This window comes from Talpa europaea (assembly GCF_964194135.1).
Source record: "Talpa europaea genome assembly, chromosome: 7".
Taxonomy (NCBI): domain Eukaryota; kingdom Metazoa; phylum Chordata; class Mammalia; order Eulipotyphla; family Talpidae; genus Talpa; species Talpa europaea.
Window position 1 is genome coordinate 117703057 of NC_140074.1, and position 16593 is coordinate 117719649.

Genomic DNA, 16593 nt, shown 5'->3' on the forward strand with positions numbered 1-16593 from the left:
AAGGTAAGGGGGGAAAAGGCATCCAGTTGGAAACAAAGAAGTAAAATTATCTGTTCTATATACAAACCATTAAAGATTCCACAAGAGAAACAAAAGAAATAATAAATTCAACAAAGTTGTAGGACACAAAAGTCAACATACAAAAACTAGCTGCATTTCTACACACTAACAATAAACAATCTCAAAAGAGAAAGGAAATTAACAAAACATTCTATTTATAATAGCATCAAAATAAATAAAATACTTAAGAAGTAAACTTTACCAAGGAGGCAAAAAAAAAAAAAAAGAAAAGAAAAAAGAAAACCACAAAACATCAATGAAAATTTAAAGATGCAAACAAACAGAAAAAACATGCCTTGTTCCTGGATTATAAATTCATGCTTATAATCCTTGTTCATGGATTGTTAAAATGTACCCAGTATCCAAAGAAATCTATCGATTCAATGCAAGCCCTCTCAAGAGCCCAATGAACAGTGCTTTGTGTAGAAATTTAAAAATTCAGGGGCCTCCCTGGTGACTCTAGGAGTTAAGACGCAACCTATGAAGGAATCTGCTGCCACTGCAGCACGAGTTCAATCCCCAGTGAAGGAGCTACCCATATGGAACAGCAGACTTCTCCTGTCTTGCCCACTGCTCCCATCGGCAGTGTATTTTGGTCAATCTGCTTGTTCTGTTCCCCCACTCTGTCGCTGGTGAATCCTCTCACCCCCCCACACCTCTGGCCTGTACCCCAGTGCTTGTATGCATAAATAAATAAATATTAAAAAAATTAATAAAAATTCACCCTAAAGTTCATATGAAAGCCTCAAACGACCCCAAATAACCAAAACAATCTTGAAAATGAAAAACAAAATGGGAAGTTTTTCCCAATTGCAGTGGTAAAATTGGGGGTGGGAAGAGTGTGGTTCTAGCATAAAGACAGAAACATAGATCAGTGGATTAGAATGGAGAACTTGGAAATAAACTTCTGCATACAGGGTCAAATGATTTCAACATAAGTACCAGAACCATTTCATAGAAAGGGCAGTCTTTCAAAAAAGAGTTGTAAACACTGACTATTCATGTGCAAAAGAATGAAACTAAACTTATTTTGTAACATATACAAAACTGAACTCAAATTGGATCAAAGACTAAATGTGAGAATTAATACTATGACACTCTTTGAGGAAATGTAAACCTATTAGTTTCATGACACTGTATTTGGCAATGCTTGATTTTCCTAAGACACCAAAACTACAAGCAAGAAAAGATGTAGACAAACTGGACTTCATCAAAACTAAAACTCCCATGCATCAAAAGACACAATCACAAGAGTGAAGAGGCAACCAACAAAATGGCAAAAAATACTTGCAGAACATTATCTGATAAAGGATTCTGAATATAAGAATTCCTATACTCAACTACAGCAACAACAAACAACTAAAAATGAGCAAAAGACTCCAAAAGACCTTTCTCCTAAATATACAAATATTTAATAAGGATGTAAGGACCTCCCTGGTGGCGCAAGGGGTTAAGACTCAACCTATGAAGCTATCTGCAGCCACTGCAGCAGGAGTTCAATCCCTGGCCAGAGAGGTACCCATACGGCACAGAAGACCTCTCTTGTCTTACCTGCTGCTCCCCTCGGCAGTGTATTTCAGTCAATCCTCCTGTTCTGTTTCCCACTCTGTCTCTGGTGAATCCTCTCACCCCCTGCACCTCTGGCCTGTACCTCAGTTCTTGTATGCATAAATAAATCAATATTAAAAAAAAAAGGATGGAAATAAGCTCACGAATCATTAAGGAAATACCAATCAAAGCCACAGCAAGATACCATTTTATACCTATTAGGATGGCTACTATGAAAAAAGAAAATAACAAGCGGGCCTCCCCTGGTGGCACAGAGGTTGAGCGCTGGGTTGCAAGGCTGCCCGCAGCCTCTGTAGCGCCGGTTTGCTCCCCGGCCACTGGCAAGGGTCCCACATGGAGCGCAGACCTCTCCCGCAACGCCCGCTGCTCCCCTCAGCAGTGTACTTCGTCAGTCTGCCTGCTCTGCTCCCCACTCTGGCTCTGGTGAATTCTCTCACCCTCCTGCGCTTCTGACTGTACCCAGTGCTTGTATAAATAAGTAAATCTTAAAAAAAAAAAAAAAAAAAAAGCTGAAAACATTGGGTCCTACCTGGTGGCGCAAGGGGTTAAGACACAGCACTATGAAGCTGTCCACAGCCACTGTAGCAGGAGCTCGATCCCTGGTCAGGGAGGCGACCCACATGGCGCAGCCGACTTCTCCTGTCCCGCCCACTGCTTCCCTCAGTAGTATATTTCAGTCTATCTGTCTGTTCTGTTGCCTACTCTGTCTCTGGTGAATCCTCTCACTCCCCACACCTCTGACCTGTACCTCAGTTCTTGTATGTATAAATAAATCTTTAAAAAAAACTGAAAACACAATCTGAAGACACTGAGCAAGCATCAAAAGCAGAGTCAGAGTCACTGAACAAGCATCAAAAGCAGGAATGTTGGAACTACCAGACCAGAATTTTTTTGAAAACTATTATTAATATGGTTTAAATGGAAAAAGTAGAAAATATGCAAGGATTGATGTAAGCAAAGAGATGGAAATTCTAAGAATTAAAAACAATACTAGAGATGAAAAATCATTGTAACAAAAATGAAGAATGCCTTTGATGAGCTCAATAGTAAACTGGTCTACAGTCCTCTAAGCTTGAGGGCATGACAAATGAAACTTGCAAAACTGAAAAGCAAAGAGGAAAAAAAGAGACTGGGAAAAAACCAAGAACTGTGGGAAAACTGCAAAAGACAGGAAAAAGAAAGAAAAGATTGGGAATTTAGGGCCTCCCCGGTGGCACAGTGGGTTGAGCGTGGCACTGTGAAGATGTCCACAGTCTCTGCAGCGCTGGTTCAATTCCCAGCCAGCCAGGGAGATTCCCACATGGCGCGGCAGACCTCCTCTGTCTTGCCCACTGCTCCCCTCAGCAATGTATTTCGGTCCGTCTGTCTGTTCTGTTCCCCACTCTGTTTCTGGTGAATCATCTCACCCTCCCACGCCTCTGGCCTGTACCCAAGCTCTTGTATAAATGAATAAATCTTAAAAAAAAAAAAAAAAAGATTGGGAATGTAGAAATACATTCTACATTGAAGGCATAGTCGTTTATTTACAAAATCCAAAAGTATTAACAAAAAAACTCATGCAGAATGTACAGTTAATATTAAAAATCAATTTCTTTTCTATATACCAACAATGAGTAAGTGGTATTTAAATTTTTTTTTTGAGATTTATTTTTTATACAAGAGCCGGGGTACAGGCCAGATGCACAGGAGGTTGAGAGGATTCACCAGAGACAGAGCAGGGAACACAACAGGCAGATTGAAGAAATACATTGTTGAGGGGAGCAGCGGGCAAGACAGGAGAGGTTTGCTTCCCCGTGTGGGATTCTCACCCAGTCGGCCAGGATCGAACCCGCGCTGCAGAGGCTGCAGACAGCTTCACAGTGCGGTGCGCAACCACATGTGCCACCAGGGAGGCCCAGTGGTATTTAAATTTAAAAACACATTACCACTTACATTATCACCCTATACCAAAATGAATACTTACAAATATGAATAAATCTGATAAAATATGTACAAGATCCTTATGAGGAAAACTACAAAACCGTCATGAAAGATACCACAGATGAATGAAATAAATGGCGAGTCAGTTCATATTCATAGACAGGAAGACTCAAAATTGTCAAGTTGTCAGTTCTGCCTAACTTGATCCATACATTCAATGCCTATCTAAATCAAAACCCCAGAAGTAATTTTGTAGCTATTAAAAAATGGAGTTTAAAGTTTGTACGGAGAGGCAAATAATCCAAATAACCAATTCAACATTGAAGGAAAAGAACAAAGTCAGAAAACTAATGCTATTTGACAGCAAGGTTTACTATAAAGCTATAGTAATCAAGACAAGGTGTTTTACTGGAGAAAGAAGAGACAAATAGATCAATGCAACAAAACAGAGAGCCTAGAAATAGACTCACATAAATACAGTCAAGTGTCTTTGACAAAGGAACAAAAGCAAGACAATAAAACCATCTTTTCAACATATGATATGAAAACAATACATGTAACAGGGACAACAAATGCAAAAATAAAACCCAAAAAAACCCAGAAGTAGACCTTACACCTTTCACAAAAATTCAGTCAAAATGGATCACAGATTGAAATGTTACATACAAAACTACAGAACTCCTAGAAAAAAGCAAAGGAGAAAGCCTTGTTGGTCTTGGGGACAGCACTGACTTTAGATACCACACAAAAAAGCACAATCTGTGAAACAAGTAAATGACTAGCTGAACTTCGTTAAAATTAAAAACTCTGCTACCAGAAAGCAATGTGAAGAGAATGAGAAGAAAAGCCACAGATTAGGAGAAAATGTGTATAAAGGATATATCTAATAAAGAACTATATCCAAAATAACCAAAATATTCTTAGAACTCAACAATAAGAGAAAGAACAATTGAATTAGCATGAGGCAAAAAGACCTAAACAGATACCTCAACAAAGAGCAGTCATTACATATCTATCAGAAAGAACAAAATCCAAGAAACACCACCAAATGTTGGGGTGCATTTATTGCTGGTGGGAGTACAAAATGGAATTAGTCACTTTGAAAGACAGTTTGGCAGTTTCTTAAAACACTAAATTTTGTCTTAGCATAAGATCCAACAATCACACTCCTAAGTATTCATCCAATTGAGGTGAAAGCTATGTCCACACAAAAACCTGTATATGAATGTTTATAGCACCTATACTCATAATTGTCAAAACTTGGAACTATAAAGTCTTTCAGTAGGTGACTGGATGAATACTGTGGTATATAAAATGGAATATTACTCAACAATAGAAAGAGCTAATAAGCCATGAAGAGCTTAGGGAAAAATTTAAGTGCATATTACTAAAGGAAAGAAGACAAAGGCTACATACTGTAAGATTCCAACTATATGACATTCTGGAAAAGAGAAAACTACAGAGACAAAAGTATAGTTGTTGCTAGGGCTTAGGAGGAGGAAGAAGTAAATAAGCAGAACACAGAAGATTTTTAGGACAGTGAATGGATACATGTTATTATACATTTGTCAAAATCTAGAGACTACATAAAACCAAGAGTGAACCCTTATAATGTAATCTATGGGCTTTGGGTGATCAACATAAGATCATCCATTGTAACAATGTACTGCTCTGGTTTGAGATGCTGATAGTGGGGAAGGTCGTGTACATGGGCTGGGAATACTGCTGACTCCTGAACAATGTGGGGAGTAGGGACAACAACCCCCATGCAGTAAAAATTCCACATGAACTTGTGACTCCCCCAAAACGTAACTATTAGTAGTCTATTGTTGACCAGAAGCCTTACAGATAATACAATTAACATATATTTTCTATGTTACATGTAGTATAAACTGTATTCTCACCAAAAAGTCAACTAAAGAAAATGTTATTAACAAAATCATAAGGGGAAGTATTTACATTACTATATTACATTACTATATTTATCAAAACATTAAGTTTAAGTCAATCGCTTATAAGAAAATTCATCTGTCAGAGTATACAACAGAGTTCAAACCCAGTTGTTTGGGGGCCAACTGTATATGAGACCTCTGCACTTTCTACTCATTTTTTCTGTAAACTTAAGATCGCACCGAAAAAGTATAACTAAAAAAAAAAAAATCACTATTTAGGGCCTCCCCAGTGGCACAGCAGGTTGAGCGCCATGCTGTGAAGCTGTCCGCAGCCTCTGCAGCATGGGCTCAATTCCCAGCCGGCCACGAAGAAACCCACATGGCCCGGCAACAGACCTCTCCTGTCTCACCTGCTGCTCCCCTCAACAGTGTCTTTGGTTCGTCTGCCTATTCTGCTCCCCACTCTGTCTCTGGTGAATTCTCTCACCCTCTGGCACCTCTGACCTGTACTCTAGTTCTTGTATAAATAAATAAACAAACAAACAAATAAATAAATAAATAAATCTTTTTTTTTTTTGAATCACTATTTAATTCAGAAAACAGGATATCATAAAAAGTTACCAAAGAACTGGGAAAATAATACTTGTTTCCTCAGTGTAGCCTATAATAGTGTAATTGTGGTTACTTTATGAATTAATTTAGACACTCAAAAATATCTAAAAGCTGGGCCTCCCCGGTGGCGCAGCGGTTGAGCGCTGGGTTGCGAAGCTGCCCGCAGCCTCTGCAGCGCCGGTTCTATCCCCGGCTGCTCCCCGGCCACCAGAGGAGGGTCCCACATGGCGCGCAGACCTCACCCTGCCGCCCGCTGCTCCCCTCAGCAGTGTACTTCGGTCCTTCTGCCTGCTCTGCTCCCCGCTCTGGCTCTGGTGAATTCTCTCACCCTCCCACGCTTCTGACTGTACCCAGTGCTTGTATAAATAAAATAAAAAATAAAAAAATAAATCTTTAAAAAAAAAAATATCTAAAAGCTATCTAAAAAGAGGTGTTACGCTAGATTTTGAATCTTTTTTTTTTATTTTTTATTTATTTTTTTTTTTTAGAGGCATGTTTTATTTATTTATTTGTTTGTTTGTTTGTTTTGTTTATACATGCACTGGGTACAGTCAGAAGCGTGGGAGGGTGAGAGAACCCGCCAGAGCTGGGAGCAGAGCAGGCAGAAGGACCGAAGTACACTGCTGAGGGGAGCAGCGGGCGTCAGGAGAGGTCTGCGCGCCATGTGGGACCCTCCTCCGGTGGCCGGGGAGCAGCCGGGGATCGAACCGGCGCCGCAGAGGTCGCCGGCAGCTTCGCAACCCAGCGCTCAACCGCTGCGCCACCGGGGAGGCCCGATTTTGAATCTTTTAAAAATAGATACCATTTGGAGCATATACAGCAAACCAAAACAATTTTCTTAATGTATTTAATAATAATATGTTATATATAATGTATTATTTACATGTTTCAATCAAAAAGAACCTATAAGGTTCATAAATGGTTTTTCCTCCTTTTATTAAACCTATGCTCAAGTCTTATCTTTATCTCCAAGTGATAGAGAATATGTATACTACACTGCAGAACCCGGGAATTCCTCTTCAGAGGTTACAAATTCAAGAAAACTCAAAACAGCTCACAAAAATGTTTATCCAGAAACATTTTTTTTTTAATTTAAACATATTTACATTAGATATTCACTCTTTGGTTCACACTCTGTCCCAGCATTTTTATTTTCCTATGCCCAGCTCAATTTACTCATGTTTGTTATTTGGTGAACCCCAACAGTAACTTTGGTTTGAGGCCCCTAACACAGTGTTATTTGTGTAACTAAAGTTATAATCATAGTCCTTTCACTTAAATTTTTTGTATGAAATTCTGTACCATATGTCAATATACTTGTATTATAAGTGGATATTTTTCATTCTCTTTAAATCTTCCTGATTTGAGGGCTAGCATTCAATTAGGCATGTATGTACTTACAGAATGATGACGTAACTATCACAAAGAGAGATGGTGGTTTACTAATATTATTGCTGATACTACACATAACTATGACAGAAAATACAGTACTAATAGTTGGATAAAGGCTTATGCTCAAGTGTAAGGAAACATTTCTTTTTAAAATTTATTTATTTATGCATAAAGAACTGGGCCAGAGGTATGGGGGGGGTGAGAGGATTCACCAGAGACAGAGGAGGGAACAGAACAGGCAGACTGACTGAAATACACTGCTGAGGGGAGCAGCGGGCGAGTGAGGAGAGGTCTGCTGCGCCATGTGGGTTGAGTCTTAACCCCTTGCGCCACCAGGGAGGCCACATTTCTTTTTTTAAGGTAATGGTTTTATTCTAAAATAGTTAAAACTATTTTAGTATCTGGCAGTATTTCTAAGCTGTTTTTGTTCCCATTAAACATTCACGTGCACATATGCACATATGAAAAGTACAAACCAACTTCAAGAATAATTGTGTTAAAATTTACATGCTTAATACGGATAAAGCAAAGTGATGCTGGCAGAACTGTAACTATGAATTAGAACTCTGTAAGAAAGATCATGTCACCAAAGGAAAAAAAAATTTCTTACACAGCTAATTCTACAAGTATAACTGGCAGAGTACACTAATGGAAAAGTTTGTACAAAACTTTCAAATGATCATTCTCTATGTGGTTATGCCCACACCATCTATTAATGATAAATTAAAAGACTCTTTACCTGTCAGGACCTTAGTTCAGGCACTCAAAATTTTCGTATTTCTCTTGCAGAAGCTGATGACAATACTAATCCCTGAACTGTGTAGGGAGGTGCATTCCTTGCACTGGCTTAAGTGCTAGTGATTTCACCAACCCTTGAAGTGCAGAACAGTAAAAAAACAGTTTTCAGCCGTTTTTCTTACTGAGTTCTCATCTTTTAAATATTACAAAGAAAGATCTCAAATAGGCTTTAAAATAAATTATTTCTGTTCAAAAGACAGTGCCTTAAGTTAAAGTGACACATGCCAACAGGTATTTTTGGATCACTGCACATATCACAAAGTGACTGTTTTTGTCAATTAAAAACTTACACAAACAATTTCATGCCTTCAAATAATTTTCTGATTTAACTTATAAGTATCAAGATGTGCAAATCAGTCCTCTTCCAGAAGGCAATCGTAAATATTAATAAGTACTGGATGAGACTAGCTGGGTTGAAAAGAGTATTTCTTCTAGTGACTCATTCATTCCCCTGCCACCAGGAAGGTGCTCCCTGGAAGGAGCTGGCAATCAAATTCACAACTGCTAGTTTCTACTAAAGAAACAACCAGTTACACTCTCCCATAAAGTAAAAACCAAGAAGTGTTTTGTCCAAGGACAAAATTAAGCCATGTATATACTTGGAAAGCCAAATCTATCCCTATTCCTGATCAAAACCTTTAGATTAATAAAACTTCTCCTCTTACACTCCAAAATCAAATGGGTTTACACATGATTCCCAGTTTTTCCTATTGTTGCAGGAAAAAAAAATTTGAGGAATGTACCTTTGCTAGTTCTGAAAAAATATTTTATGTACCAGAAAGAAAGTAATGTTTTATCTGAAGCCCTCACCCAATCCTCTTCACTTGCTCTTAAATTTTCATTTCTCTCCTAGTCCTCTTTGTAAGAACACTAACACTGCTCCTCTTGAGATACAGATCGCTGTAAGCTTAGCACCATTTTATTATGCATATTCAAAACATCTAAGTTATCTGAATGCCTTCTTCGAATTTTAGTAAATGAAGTTAAAAAAACAAACCTGAGCTAAAACTATGTCAGCTGGAAGGTGCACATATATTTCACACCATTTTAAAACTCTGCATTAACTTTTCAAGGTTCTCTACAACAAAGAAAGCTTGCCTCAATATGCTTGGCTAACGTGGCCACATTTCTCTTTATAGTTATATAGTTAACTGTAAATAATAATCTTGATTAATATCTCATTTACCAGACAATTTTTTTTAAGTTGGCAACCATTCAAAGTCCATTTAAAGGATGTACTTCTCAAACCTGAAATCACAGCAGTTTGGTCTTATTTACAATCAACTGAACATGGGTACTTCTTAGCAATAATATGCTCAACTACTATATCCTTTTTTTTTTTTTCTCTATGGACAAGATAATTTTTTTTAATTCATTAAATAAATATTGTTAGGCCTTAAAGTGTTACTTGTATGCTTTTTTCCCCCCCAAAATAAAGGAGAGGGAAAACTGCAATACAAAAAGAAAACTGAAAGTTCAAATTTCTAACATATCAAATGAGAAGACTTTCTTTGAGGAAGTAGTAAAGACTAACCAAAAAGCCATTTTCAAAAGGAATATCAAGGTAAAGTCAAAAGTAAAAAGCAAGTCAGCTTCAATATTAGTATACTTGTGAACTTATGTGAAACTGAAACTTGAAATGCAGTTTATGGTTCAATAAGATTTGAGGCCAAAAGTAATTACTCAATTTAATCCTTATTGTAATTACAAGGTCTAAAATAATTCTCATTTTAAAGATCCTAAATGAGTTCCTACAAATTCTATAGTTTCTTTTTCATATATTTCCCCCCTGTAACTGACTCCATTCTCTAGCTTACACTTCATATTCAATCACACAAAGCAAATATTTCTCTCCCAATTATGAATAAGACTTATCTCAGTTTTAATCTATAGCTCAAGAGGAAAAAAACCTTTGAGGACCACGTATGAACTAAGCCCTCCTGATGAACAGTTCATGTTAAAAATACTTAATTTTTAAAATATCCCTTCAACTTTATATGTATGGTATTATATTCATTTTACATTTATGCAAATGTGATCTTCCTAGTGTCACAAAATATGTTAATGTTTGAAGCAGAATTAAAATTGTGACAAACACTTTACTAATTAAACAAATAAGAGGTTTCCTATTTTAAAAGTAATAAGCACTGATAGTTTAACTTGAAAATGTACATACTACATTCATACACAAAAGCACACACAAATACAGATCACATAAGACCACATAGTAAATGAATATAGTTCATACCTTCATCTCCCTCTGGCGCATATGAAGCTGTAATAATGTCAATATCAGCACAATTCATCACAATCTGATTGGTTGCCTGCCTCACCTACGAGGAAAAGAAAAACCGCAGTATAAGAAATAGCTGAGATTAATAATATGTACATCTTCATCTCAAATGTATGTCACAGTGCTTTTTATTTTATTTTATTTTTTTATAGAGGCATGTTTTATTTATTTATTTGTTTGTTTGTTTATACATGCACTGGGTACAGTCAGAAGCGCGGGGAGGGCGAGAGAATTCACCAGAGCCAGAGCGGGGAGCAGAGCAGGCAGAAGGACTGAAGTACACTGCTGAGGGGAGCAGCGGGCGGCAGGAGAGGTCTGCGAGCCATGTGGGACCCTCCTGCGGTGGCCGGGGAGCAGCCGGGGATCGAACCGGCGGGCCACCAGAGGATCAAACCGGCGCCTCAGAGGCCGCGGGCAGCTTCGCAACCCAGCGCTCAACCGCTGCGCCACCGGGGAAGCCCCACAGTGCTTTTTAAAACCCAGACATCACTAAAGCCTAGACTGAGCACTTATGTATCAATGATAGAAATAGAACTAGTTGTAATTAATCCAATTAATTAATCCAGATTATTAATTTAATTAATATTTAATTAATATTAAATAGTAAAAAGATAGTTGACAGAATTTAAACATCTGATCAGTGAGCTAATACATATAAGCAACTTGTTCTACTTAAACCTTGACTTAAAGCTTATTTTTTAAAAAATTTCAATAAAACTTTAATTATGAAACATTTCTTATATGTTGCAATTATGTATTTTAACCTCAAACCTATCATGAGACTTTCTCTAAGGATTGAGGAAGAAAGCTGAGATCATAAACTATGCCAAAACTTCATGAAACACTTTAAATTTTTTTCTTTTCCCAAAGAAACATTTTGGATGCAACAGTCACTGATGACTCACCACCAAGATGAAATAAACTTTTAAGGTTTTTCTTATTTGTTTCAGATTCAAAAACTAAAATATAGATATAATGAAAGTCTCTTACTCCTGCAATTCCCTAGAGATACCACTGTCCCAAAGCTAGTGTCTACCTTTCTCACATAAGTACTTTTGCTATAGATGTAAAAGTCACTAAACAATGTTTTTAATTTTACACAAATGGTATCTGTATAATGCTTTGCAATCTGCTTTTTCCATTAAACATTTTTTGAGCTGGGTAAATGCTGACAGAGATAGATCTTATTCATTAGCTTTAACTCCTGCATAGTAGTATTCCATTTTATAAATAAACCAGTTATGTGTCCACTTGCTTCCTGAAGATACTTCCTTCCACTTTTTTTCAGTTACTTCAACTTGCTATTTAAAGCAGTGCTGTGAGGGCCTCCCCGGTGGCGCAGCGGTTGAGCGCTGGGTTGCGAAGCTGCCCGTAGCCTCTGCAGCGCCGGTTCGATCCCCGGCTGCTCCCCGGCCCCTGGAGGAGGGTCCCACATGGCGCGCAGACCTCTCCTGACGCCCGCTGCTCCCCTCAGCAGTGTACTTCAGTCCTTCTGCCTGCTCTGCTCCCCGCTCTGGCTCTGGTGAATTCTCTCACCCTCCCGCGCTTCTGACTGTTCCCAGTGCTTGTAAATAAAACAAACAAACAAACAAATAAATAAAACATGCCTCTATAAAAAAAAAAAAACCTAAAAAAATAAATAAATAAAGCAGTACCTGGTCCATGTTTTCCTTACCAAGAAATGACAAATTATCCTACAGAGTATTTTCAGTTAACTCTGATGAGCAAATGAAGAAATCCTACTTTCAGCATCCTCCAAAACACTGAAAAATTTTCCACAATCTGTTGAGTATTAACAGTATAGTATTCTATTATTTTAATTATAAGGTCCATGATTACTAGTAACAATGCCTCCTAAACATCTTTTCCTTTTGCCATTAAGTTTTTCCTCCGCAAACTGTTCTTTCATAGCCCTTTGCCCATTTTTCAATTTGGTTGCAACTTTGTTTTTATATGCTTGTTGCAGTGAACAAAACCTCAAAGTCATTTTGACATTTGAATGGTCTAAATCTAAAATATCAAAAATACAGATGCCTGAAATAACAAAGGCCTACAGAGGTCAGCCAAGCAGGTAAGTGGAGTAGGCCAGGTGGGGCTATACACAGGCTCATAAAGGAAAGTAGTCATTTCTTAGAGCTAACCAACTGCTGTTATACTGAAATGGGGACTTGGTTATGATGGTTCTTCAAGTTAAAAAAAAAAAGGCTTATAGTTGCTTGTTGATTTTGAAAAATGATGTAAGAATTATATAAAATAAAATATATTAAATAATAAAAATAAAATAAAAAAGAAAGGCTACAAATTAAGGCTTTATTTCAATCTCCCAATTGAAATAAATTTGAATTATTCAAATTTTTCAAAAACACCAAACAAACCCATGAGTAGGGCAACAATACCCTGTTATCGCTGAATGGACCACAGAACTAGATAAGGGTAGAGTGGTAGAGTGGTAATGTGATATCTGTATGAAAAAGCTATACCTAGGAATAATCATTTTATTAATACCAATACATAAATGATTCATTTTAAACTAAAATCACCTGATCTATGTGAACCTATACCGACCTGAATCACATAAAATGTCATAAACCAATGGTGCCTCAATTTAAAAAATACAAAAAAGACCCCAAAACCTTCTAACACATTAAGTTAAACTATTTTGGCCCATCAAAAAAACTCATAAATCTTCCTGTTTCTAAACAAAAATATCACTTAATGAACAGCTCTTCATCAACAGAGTTAAAAAACCACAAACAGGGAAATAAAGCACTTACTGGGGTATGCTCCAAAAGGGAAAATGAATAAAACCTTCCAGAGTTTGAAGTTCATGCCAAGAAAATAATAACAGTGGCTTAGTTACGGATTTTAATCCTTATCTAGGCAACCATATTTTCTCATCTATCAACATCTACAGTGAATTTAATGGTAGCCAAGCAGTTAATCTCTCAATGTCAAGATACCTGCACAACACTACATATGCCAAGTAGCATTTACAGCTCACTACTCTTGTAACATCCTGAGGGAAAGTGTTTTTATACTTAGGAAAGGCACAGTGCACAACACCCAGTTATAAATACATTCCAATTCCTCCTGTGTTGAGAAAACCGAACTGCTTGTACAAATTAACTAAGCTGTTTTTGCTGAATAGCAACTAATATATTTTTCAGGGTATTTTCATTTCTGGAAGGGTAGGAGGGAAATCCAAAGGAACAAAAATACTTATTTTAGTACTAGAATGTCACTCAAATTTTACAAATCCAGCAGTATATTCTGTTTTAAAGTAGAGGTGCATTTTATTTTATTTATTTTTTTAATAGTTTTTTTTTCCCTTTTTTTTTTTTAGGTTTATTTATTTATTTATACAAGCACTGGGTACAGTCAGAAGCGCAGGAGGGTGAGAGAATTCACCAGAGCCAGAGCGGGGAGCAGAGCAGGCAGAAGGACCGAAGTACACTGCTGAGGGGAGCAGCGGGCGGCAGGAGAGGTCTGCGCGCCATGCGGGACCCTCCTCCAGTGGCCGGGGAGCAGCCGGGGATCCAACCGGCACTGCAGAGGCCGCGGGCAGCCGTGCTCACAACCCAGTGCTCAATCGCTGGGCCACCAGAGGTGCATTTTAAACAACAGGATAATCCATAGAAAATACTTACTTTAGCATTTAGTAGCTGATACATAGTAATCAATAAACGTTATTATTAAGATACACATAGAGACCAAGACTAAATGTGCTTTAATATTAAAAGTTTTACCCTAGGACCTCCCTGGTGGTGCAAGGGGTTAAGACGCAACCTATGAAGCTAACCGCAGCACAAGTTTGATCCCTGGCCAGGGAGCAACCCACATGGCAGGCAGACCTCTCCTGACTCACCCGCTGCTCCCCTCAGCAGTGTATTTCAGTCAACCTGCCTGTTCTGTTCCCAACTCTGTCTCTGGTGAATCCTCTCACTACCCCCACCCCCGCACCTCTAGCCTGTACCCCAGCTCTTTTTATTTTAAAAGATTTATTTATTTATTTATTTATTTATTTATTTATTTATTTATTTATTTATTTATTTATAACAAGAACTGGGGTACAGGCCAGAGGAGCAGGAGGGCGAGAGAATTCACCAGAGACAGAGCAGGCAGTAGAACAGGCAAAAAGACTGAAAACACTGCTGAGGGGAGCAGCGGGCGAGGCAGGAGAAGTCTGCCGTGCCATGTGGGTTTCTCCCTGGCCAGCCGGGGAATCGAACCCATGCTGCACAGGCTGCGGACAGCTTCACAGCGCTCCGCTCAACCCACTGCTGCGCCACCAGGGGAGGCCCTGTACCCCAGCTCTTGTATGCATAAAAATAAATCTTTAAAAAAAAAATAGCTTTACTCTAAATATCATCAAGAGCATTCCCCTGTTTACAAAATGCCTGATCAGAATTACATAAAGCTTAACAACTATCAGCTGTTTTATACAGCAACTTGGATATCAACACATATATACTACCTAAGGATGGTAGTGAACTTAAGTGTGCTTAAGTATGCTTGACTAACACCCTATAACAGTGTTCTTTTTGATGTTTTTCTAACAACTTCACTGACCTGATGACTCATTATGCAATTTCTCACAGTATCACCACCATGTTAATGAATATTATGTACGAGTGTTTCACTATCAAAAACAGAGGTAATAAGGGCCTCCCTGGTGGCGCAGCGGTTGGGCGCTGGGTTGTGAAGCTGCCCGCAGCCTCCACAGCGCAGGTTTGATCCCCGGACGCCAGGCGAGGGTCCCACATGGGGCGAGGGTCCCACATGGCGCGCAGACCTCTCCTGCCGCCCGCTGCTCCCCTCAGCAGTGTACTTCGTCCATCTGCCTGTTCTGCTCTCCGTTCTGGCTCTGGTGGATTCTCTCACCCTCCCGCTCTTCTGACTGTACCCAGTGCTTGTATAAATAAATAATAAATAAATCAAAAAAAAGAAACAGAGGTAATAAATCAAAGGAATTTCAACATTAAGATCTTTAGTTTTCAAGCTTAGAACAGAAGTCAAATGTTAAAGTTGGGAGTATAAATTGCATTGACAACAAACTCATTTTCACCATTTCCATTGGATGCTAGAAAAGAACAGAATGTTAGTGTATCCTTTCCTTGTTTCAAACCCAGGGTTAAGACTTCTTGGAGTCCCATACAGACTGCAATTCAACTGAACAAAAGTGCTAAGTAGCAATTCAACTGAACAGCTTGACTACTGGTAACAATTTTACAATGGAAGTTTCCTATGAGCTGGGGAGGTAGCAATCTGACATTTTTTTTTTTTCTTCCTGAATGGGCTTTTACTACAATCATTCAGAATATACCTGTAATGTACTACAGTAAGACTTAAGAGGTTTTATTTTTTTCTGATAGTCAAAGTCCTGAGATATTAATAAAAGGAAATCTTCACTGTGACTATTCCAAATATCAGTCTGTGATGCCTAAGTCACTTTGCCTGACAAGTCATTTTTCTTTTTCTTTTTTTATAATGGTTTTTTTTTTTTATAGAGGCATGTTTTTATTTATTTATTTGTTTGTTTATACATGCACTGGGTACAGTCAGAAGCGCGGGAGGGTGAGAGAATTCACCAGAGCCAGAGCGGGGAGCAGAGCAGGCAGAAGGACCGAAGTACACTGCTGAAGGGAGGGGGAGGGGGGGAGGGGGGGGGAAGAGGTCTGCGCGCCATGTGGGACCCTCCTCTGGTGGCCGGGGAGCAGCCGGGGATTGAACCGGCGCTGCAGAGGCTGCGGGCAGCTTCGCAACCCAGCGCTCAACCGCTGCGCCACCGGGGAGGCCCTCTTTTTCTTTTTTTTATTTAAATTTTATTTTTATATTCCCTATACAGTTACAACCCCCTTATTTTGACCCCAAGCCCTCCTTTCCCTGCCCCCGCCCCCCAGAGTGTCTCTGGTTCATAGTTGTTTGTTGATTTTGATATTTTTTTTCTTAGTTATTCTTTTTCCAACAAGTCATTTTTCTATCAAGTAATTTCGTCATTAAAATTTTGTAATGACTGTTGCCTTTATGGAAAAGGGCTATAAGTTCCAAAAACAATAA

At 38.6% G+C, this 16593-nt stretch overlaps 1 protein-coding gene across 2 annotated transcripts in view; it reads right to left on the reverse strand.

Moving 5' to 3' along the window:
* NPEPPS (aminopeptidase puromycin sensitive) overlaps positions 1-16593 on the reverse strand; it is a gene marked incomplete at its 5' end in the record, with an annotated part of 79986 nt that overhangs the window by 54972 nt on the left and 8421 nt on the right. For both annotated transcript variants that reach the window (XM_084237728.1, XM_084237727.1), the window contains one exon: positions 10492-10576. In XM_084237728.1, the coding sequence (XP_084093854.1) occupies positions 10492-10576 (85 nt within the window). The remainder of the gene's footprint in view (positions 1-10491; positions 10577-16593) is intronic.